Source organism: Phalaenopsis equestris, unplaced genomic scaffold, assembly GCF_001263595.1.
Source record: "Phalaenopsis equestris unplaced genomic scaffold, ASM126359v1 Scaffold000002, whole genome shotgun sequence".
NCBI lineage: Eukaryota > Viridiplantae > Streptophyta > Magnoliopsida > Asparagales > Orchidaceae > Phalaenopsis > Phalaenopsis equestris.
Genome location: NW_018164444.1, coordinates 70329351 through 70338007, shown reverse-complemented (window position 1 = coordinate 70338007; position 8657 = coordinate 70329351). Strand labels below are relative to the sequence as shown.

At 35.7% G+C, this 8657-nt stretch overlaps 1 protein-coding gene across 1 annotated transcript in view; it reads left to right on the top strand.

The window, feature by feature from the left end:
* The first annotated feature begins 734 nt into the window (after positions 1-734).
* LOC110025550 (dolichyl-diphosphooligosaccharide--protein glycosyltransferase subunit STT3B) overlaps positions 735-8657 on the top strand; it is an 11741-nt gene continuing 3818 nt past the window's right edge. Inside the window, 3 exon segments of the mRNA XM_020726103.1 lie at positions 735-1897; positions 7928-8260; positions 8263-8475. Of these exon segments, the coding sequence (XP_020581762.1) occupies positions 995-1897; positions 7928-8260; positions 8263-8475 (1449 nt within the window). The 5' untranslated portion in view covers positions 735-994.

Here is an 8657-nt window from a genome sequence, read left to right as displayed (position 1 = left end):
GAAGCGGGCAACGGGATTTCAATTCCGTTGACCGACAGCTTCTTACGGGCAAACCCCACACCAAAAATAGTGCCGACAACTTTGTCAAAAGTGGGGGAGACAAGAATCAACATAAGAAAGAGAGCCTCGCAAATCAACACAATCCAAGGCAAAGGACAAGAGGAAGTCTGATAACAAAATCAGACCACATAACAACCGCTTCCTTTGTGAATGATCTTATTGGGCAAGGGATTGCTCTCAGAAAAGGGTTGTGAGCCATCAAGAGGAAGAGTGATGCAATATGGCTACACAGGTGGGAACAATGCAATTGCTTAATGTGGTGCGCTCCTCTCCAAAAACCCGACAGAAGGACCACTCTTCATGGATGTGATCATAGGTGTGAAATATACTAAAACAATGATAAACAATGGAGCTTCTCACAACTCTATCTTTATTGAAGAAGCAAAGATGATGAGTCTACAAATAACTAGAGGAGGATGCTCCATCAAAGCAGTCAACTCAATAGCTAGACTAAACAATGGAGTGACCAAATGAGTGAAGACCTGTGTTAGAAACAGGTTCGGTACGTTGAAATTCTTCATCATTCCCATAAATGATTTCAAGGAAATCCTCATCCAAAGGAGTGATTTCAAGGTAATCGTAGACTTAATTGATCTCTCCTTAAAGAAGTATGCTCAGTGAAAGAAAATATTATAAATGATGACCAACTGTAGGGCGACATCTCGACATGATTAGGTGCCACTTCAGCATGTGTGGGACCTAAATTTTTTATGGGATCCCTCCACATTCTGCACGGGAGAACGGCGGCACTGTTCGTTCTTGCTGGTCTCCGCTCAAGATCTAGTCTCCTCCCTCTAAAACCCTCGTCCGATCAAAATCCTAGGGTTTCATTTCTTCTGCACTCAACAAATGCATCGCACAAAATAGTAATCTCTCTGTCTCAACACGATCCCCTCTTTTCCTCTTCCTCCCCCCAACTTCTAAACTCCCCGCCATGGGAGCCAAGACCGGATCATCCTCGCCAGTGGTGTCTCTCTCCTCGTCCACCACTTTCGCTGCTCCGCTATCCTCCCTCAACACCCTAAAACTAAAGACCAAGCAGCAGGAACTCTTGATCCGAGTCTCCATCCTCGCTCTCGTATATGTACTCGCATTTGCCATCCGCCTTTTCAGCGTTCTCCGCTACGAAAGTATGATCCATGAGTTCGATCCTTACTTTAATTACCGCACCACTCTCTTCCTTACTGAAAAGGGCTTTTACGAGTTCTGGAACTGGTTCGATTCGGAGAGCTGGTACCCTCTTGGTCGCATCATCGGTGGCACCCTCTATCCCGGCCTCATGGTTACCGCTGCCCTCATCTACTGGACCCTTCGTTTCCTGCGCTTTGCTGTCCACATCCGCGAGGTCTGCGTCCTCACCGCTCCCTTTTTCGCCTCTAATACCACCATCGTTGCTTACTTTTTCGGGAAGGAGATCTGGGACTCGGGTGCTGGCTTGGTGGCGGCTGCTCTTATCGCTATATGCCCTGGTTACATATCCAGATCCGTCGCCGGTTCTTATGATAACGAGGGAGTAGCAATATTTGCGCTTCTTCTGACGTTTTACCTGTTCGTCAAGGCAGTCAACACTGGCTCGCTCGCTTGGGCTCTCGCTTCTGCATTTGGGTACTTCTATATGGTATCGGCATGGGGTGGATATGTGTTTATCATCAATTTGGTTCCACTCTATGTGTTGGTTTTACTGGTGACTGGGAGGTACTCGATGAGGCTTTACGTTGCTTACAATTGCATGTATGTGTTAGGGATGCTGCTCGCCATGCAGATTAGATTTGTAGGCTTCCAGCATGTACAGTCCGGGGAGCATATGGCTGCGATGGGGGTGTTTTTCTTGCTTCAGGTTTGTTTATTTTCTTTCATAGCCTCTCAATTGATTAAATATCAGACATGAACTATTAACAAGTCAAATCTTTTTACTTTTATTTCAAATTATTGTCCAAAATCGTGCTAATATTTGTCTGGTTAAACTGTTGCGGATTTTTTATTTTAATGAATGTCGAGTACCCTATTCAGTTCTAGTTTAGTCGGTTTTGTTTTATACTTTCTTTTATGTATAAAATTTATTGTTCCATTGCAGCCTGTCTCTTGCCTTTCTCTTTTTGGCCTCTTTGATGGAGGGCAATATTTTGGTTTAGTTTTTTTCTACCACTTACCTGACCATAAAGATTTTATATTGTGCCAATAATTGTTTTCAGATGAAGACATCCTTTTGTATTATGTAGGACCTTATAACAAAAACAGCTGGTGTAATCAAGCCCCATTTGGTTCTTGATGCTATCTACTGATGTTCGACAAATTTAGTGGCAGTATTAAGTTATCATCATCATTATCCTATGATATTTTCTATGATTGCTATACTCTACTTAATTAGCTATTTTACACTTATGAAAGTGCTCCTTAACTTTTTATTATTAATGTGAAAGATTTAATCTCTTAGTGGATAGACCTTAAGATTATCTTAATCATGAAACAAACCTCCCTGCTGCCTTGTCAACTACTCTTTGGCATTCTAATTTTTGTTTTGCAACAAGTGAGATGCCTGCTGGAGGTAGGACTAGTGTTGATGCTTATGCCAGGTTAGTAATAGGTTTATTTTCCCTTGGTTGCCTATTGAATTTGCTGCCTAGCTCTAATTAACGCATTTATGGTTAAACTTGTGATGAGAATTGAATGATTGATATTTTATTAATACGGTTAAAGTTTATTCAAATTTGTTAAGAGTAAGAGCTCTTGCTTGGATGATTTCTGATGTTATCTGCTAAACAGACGAGTCCCAGTGTCTCTTGGACGACAGGCTAATTTTTTTTATCAATTTTCTTATGTCAGGGGTGATTATGTTGTTTTGTGTTATTTATATTTACTCATAGAAATCTATTATTTGAATTTATCTGCATTGTTTCTATAAAAAGTTTAATATAATAATTTCTATTACAAGTAAGATATGCTTAATTAATCTTGAACTAGCATAATAAATAATATATAATTAATTAATATATAACTTTTAAACTATTTTATGAAAGTAAAAACCAAAAAGGTTTTCCAAAGAGCCCTGAAGTAACTTTTCCTTTGGGCTTTGGGAGCTGAAAATAGTCTAATTTTTTTAATTTTTTCTTGAACTTCTCCCAAGCTGATTTCCTTGAGTTAGATCTTAATCATGCCTTGCTTTTAATTGTTGAGAGGCTAAAGATCTGGTTTATAGCTTGCATGAAGAAAAATTTTGTTTGGGCTCCACTGAAGTGTGAGACATCATGAATGGTTCTATTGTTCCTATTAATTTTTATTTAATCCCACTTCTATACAAATCTGAAAATGTGCTTGTTTCTAAACTTTCTCTTATTAATGAGATAAGTTCAAGTATCCTGACAACATATATTTTGGATGGTACATTAATATGAATCCATTAATTATAATGATTAAAAGAAAAGTGTCTCATTTCGCTCTAAAATGAAATATATGTTCCTTCAATGAAAATGATGAAGCTATTAATCCTATGAAATTGGGTTGTTTCTATTTTAAAATTGATGATTGTGGACATTTTGATGTTGACTTTTTGCAGCTCATATGTCTTTCATATGTCTGATGATTTTTGTATAAAATGAGATCCATACATTTGTTGCTTTTTCTGCCATTTTATGATAACTGCGGTTGTAAAATGTCAGTTTGAAAGAAAATCTAGCTTGCAAGCCTTGGATTAAAACGTTATTCTTTCATTTTCAAATCAGGATCCAGATTACTTTTTCATGTATAGTAGGGTTTTGTAGCAGTAAAAAGATTGTTTATTTGTCAATTTTTTTGGATTAATATGTTAAATGGTTGCAAAATGTCATCACAGATTTTTTATATTATACATGCCATTGAAATTGTTTATGGCAATTCCTAAGATGCTTTAAAATATAGATGCCCTCTATGATAAAAATCATAGCATGATTGCACTGAAAGCTTATGAGCATATGCTTAATAAGGATCATAATTGTCAAAGATCCTCCTGTGAGACTGGCAATTTGATATTGGTAGGCTAGTTGTTAACTTAAGATGCAAATTGGGGACATGATCCATTGGCAACCTCTCAATGTGTGGCCTATGTTGGCAATCAAGAAGCTAGAATGGAAAGGGAGGCTTGGTTTTTCTGAACTTCTTAATGACTTGAGAGGACCTCATTTTTGTCTACTTGTTGTAGACTATGTTTTCTTCTCACTCTGTTGTGGAAAGCAATAACTCTTTATGTTTCTGCCTATTTTCTTTCCTAGACAACAATCTGTTAATGTATTTTCACCATTATGTTGCTGCAATTAGCAATTTGAAACTTCTTCTCTACTGTAAGACACTCAATCTTAAACCATCTTTTGGTTTTTCTGTAATTTCAGCAGCTGGTGACTGTCTTTGGCAGGTTTCACAACTACATGCACACTGCATCATCAAGCATAGTACAGCAACCCCGATACTTTATTTGTGGCTTTTGCAATTCTATCGGGGGAAGAAGAGATGCAAAAGAAGGGATTTTTGAAAATTTTGATTTTGGTTTGATTTCTTTGCAGAAAATTGACCTATTTATAGATGGAAACAATTGGGACTAGTTTATCTAATTCTAAACAAACTCCGTAGAAAATTACTGAATCTTATATGCAATAATAAACTAAATAATTTCATACTATTAGATATTTCCTTTATAAATTATCTTATTTTGAATTTAAATACATACTAATTCAATTAAGTAGTTTAGTTTTCCTTGAATTATTCGGCTATATTAACAAAACCCATTTATGATTTGATATCATAATCACTGATACACCTTTCAGGAGGATTTCACTCTTGCGAAATCACAACTTTAGTTCTTGAGAGGCTGACCTTTCAAACTCTTAACTAAAGCAGTTTGTTCTGTTAACTAATCTTATAGGGGGCTTCTTGGATATTCTAGAAATCTATTTTGACAATTTTGTCTCATGTAGTTGGAATAGAATTTAATATTTAGGATTCTATTGTGAATGTCCAGAGTCATGTTTTTGGTGCTCTAATTGGTTTGGCTTGTTTGTGTGTGTGTGGAATCATAGCTTTCACTAGGAGTCAATCTTGATTGTCTAGTTTGCTAAGTTTACCTGTTTGACCTGGTTTTATTATGTATGATTTTGATGTTGTATTTTATTTTTTTGTAGAAATATCTTTACTTTGTGAGTTAAGATTGATAAAAGGTCATTGATGTAGTACATATACCTATTACGAAGACATTAAATGTTGAAGACGAGTTGACAGATGTCACCTAGAATCACTTTACAAACCATTCTTTGTTATAATCCTTGGTTATGGAAAACTTCAAGAGGCATTGTTAATCATCTTCGTTTCTTCCTTTAGAAAATAACCTAAAGGGTAAGGATTATGGGCCATATCTAATTGCTAATTTTTCCATTAAATTGATAGAAATAAGATTCTTTTGGTTACTAGTGCTGAAGACGGCATTGTTAATCTCCTACTTGACCTATATCTTTATGGCTAACAACTCTTTTTGTGTGTCCTTGTTGGAGCACAAGGCTCGTTATGTACTCTGTCATAGCTATGAGAGATAGAGATGGATCTGTATCATCTATTATATGCAGCTTGGTGTTGTCCACCACAACAAATTTGTTCTTTTCTATCCTATCTTTCTTCCATTTTGTTGGGATTAATTCATAGTGAAATTTCCGTCAATTTTCTTTCATGTAGTTAGTATCTGACATTTGTTATATTAGTTTATAGAGCTTTTAATTTTGTAAAAGGAAGAGTGATGGAAATTTGAATTTTATTTTCATTAGGAAAGGGATACATGCATGTTGATTAGATTTAAGGCTATATGTTTAAAATAGAGAAGTGTCTTTGGAGTATGATATCTTGCAAAAACTTAAAAAGGTAAATTCTTTAAAATCACTGTTAGGGCAACAATATTGTTTGCATTTGTGTGTTCAATAGTAAAAAAATGTTGATATTTTAGAATGGTAGAATGTTAAGATGGCTGCGTGGCAAAACTAAGAAGAATAAATTTAAGAATTATATTATTAGAGGAACGAGTGGAGAGATTTTTTTTTTGTGGATAAGGCAATTCCAAGCATACTTGGGGGATTTTGTAATGTATATTGTGAGATAGCAAATGTGCCCATTAGACTAGTAGATAAAACTATAGTGAACTATTGGGAAGGCATAGAACTATTGTTTTGTGGATAAAAGTTATTCAATATGATTTGTGAATAATATATTTATTACCACAATTAGAACGCAACAATAATGAAAAAAAAATGATGATTCTTAAAACTATCACAAATAGTTGGGATAAGGATAATGATAATAATGAAAATTATCTAACCATTAGATAGTGAATTTTTTTATTTTTAAAAATAATAAATATTAAAAAGATATATATGGAATGAAACAGATATGCTTAACAAGGTTTGCTATTTTTCATATCTACTCATAAAGAATAGCAACTTAAGCTCCAACATATCAGTCATCATCAATTAGATGCCCATTCGTCATTCGTCCTTTCAAGCTTCATCAATTGCTATACACTTTAAAGTGCAGTCCAAGAACAGTAGCAATAGTGTTAACATGCATTTCGAACTATTAAAGCAGCTGCACAGCCATGTCAATGTGCTAACAACAAGTCCACATGAATTGGCATACACTTCACTTGTCATCAAAATCCAACCAAAGGAAATGCATCTGTTGGGTAGAAAAAAATAATTACATCATAACACGATTCAAACCATTCAATGGCTTACAGAAAACTCACAAGAAAAAATTACTTCAGAATATAGTGTTCATCTTCATCATTGAATCTCCCAAAATAATGTCAATTAGCAAGCAGCTCCATAGCAAGCACCCTAATGGAAGAAAACAGGAAATTTATTTTGAGATCATTGAATGGATGGTTCAAGGGCGAACAAGAAGTTATTCACTGGCAGAGGAAAAGGCAACCATTGTTGAAAAATCATGAATTGTGGAGAAATTATTGCATGTAAAGGACGAGAGAATGTTCTTGCACTATGTATATCTGGTTAGGAGTACATAGATGTGTACTTGTACTACACAAGTATGCTTTTTTTGGGCTGTGTGAGTCACAACTATGAACCCTTGTAAAATATGTGGCATTAGATGTGTTATTCACACGCAATACTTTCTTTGAATTATGGACCCTCAAAGTCCAGGAAGAAATAAAAATCAAGAAGGAGAGTGCAGGCAAGGTAATTAATGGACACTAGAGGTTGCTAAAAAAACAATTTAGTTGGGATTGGTGTTACCGTGCGTAGATAGCTTCCAATACTTATTAATTTCTAATGATACCTGTAAATCCCCTCAATCCTTGATGAAAAAGTATGGAAGGGGAAGAATTGTCAGAGAAGAATAATTAGAGATGGGTTTTAAGACCAAATGCTTCAGAGGCTTTGCAAAATATGAATTGCTTTTCATAGAGTGGTTGATGTGTTCAACTAGCAATCAAATGAAAATATGCGACTTCAGCACTGTGTTGAGCGTTGCGAAGTGCCGCAAAGATCTAGTGCACATGCTTTGCACTGTAGAGTGCTGCACAGTTGTGTGCCATGGGGAGACTCCATGTTAGAGCATTTTGCTAAGGCGTGATTTGATGCATGCTCTTTATAATGCTACTTTTATGTCACATATGATCATTATTTAGTCACATGATTTGTAATCGTAATAATCAAAATAAAAGTTTAATATTTCCTACGATTTCAATCTGTTCTTTTGTTGTTTAGGATTATGTATTCACATTTGTAAATGTTCATGCCCGTCTTTTAAAGATATGCTAATTTGTGGAGGCCATGTTAAATATTTGCTTTCTATTTTTTAAGCATTTTGCCTCCACTTCTAATTTTGTAGTTGCCTGCAGGTATTTTACTTTCTAGACTGGGTGAAGTTCACGTTAAATGATCCCAAATTATTTCGTTCGTTCTTGAGGATAACTTTGACGTGTGCCATAAGTGTCGGTGCTCTTGCTCTTGGAGTCGGCACGGCCACAGGTTATATCTCTCCTTGGACGGGTCGTTTTTATTCTCTGCTTGATCCGACGTATGCAAAGGACCATATACCAATTATTGCATCAGTCTCAGAGCATCAACCAACAGCATGGTCTTCCTTCATGTTTGACTTTCATATTCTTCTTTTCCTGTTTCCTGCTGGCCTGTATTTCTGTTTTAAGCGGCTAATCAGATGCCACTATTTTTATTTATTTTTATTGTTATGTATGGTCTCACAAGCATGTATTTTGCTGGTGTAATGGTTCGTTTGATACTGGTTGCTGCACCCGCTGTATGTCTTATTAGCTCTATTGCGGTTTCCGCTACCTTAAAAAATTTAACAACATTAATTCGTGCGAAAAATAATACTCCTCAAATTGGATCCGGCAAGGGGTCAGCTAGCTTGAAGGCATCAGCTAAGGTAAAGCGATGAAAATCTGCTACATAAATTGCATCCACATTCTGATATTTTTTATTGTTTGTTCTTTTTGATCAATTCTTGATATATATGTACACGGAAGATTAATATGCATGCCACTCCATTCCTATGTATTTACATATCTAACACCTAAACTTCAATTTTTACATATATATATATATATA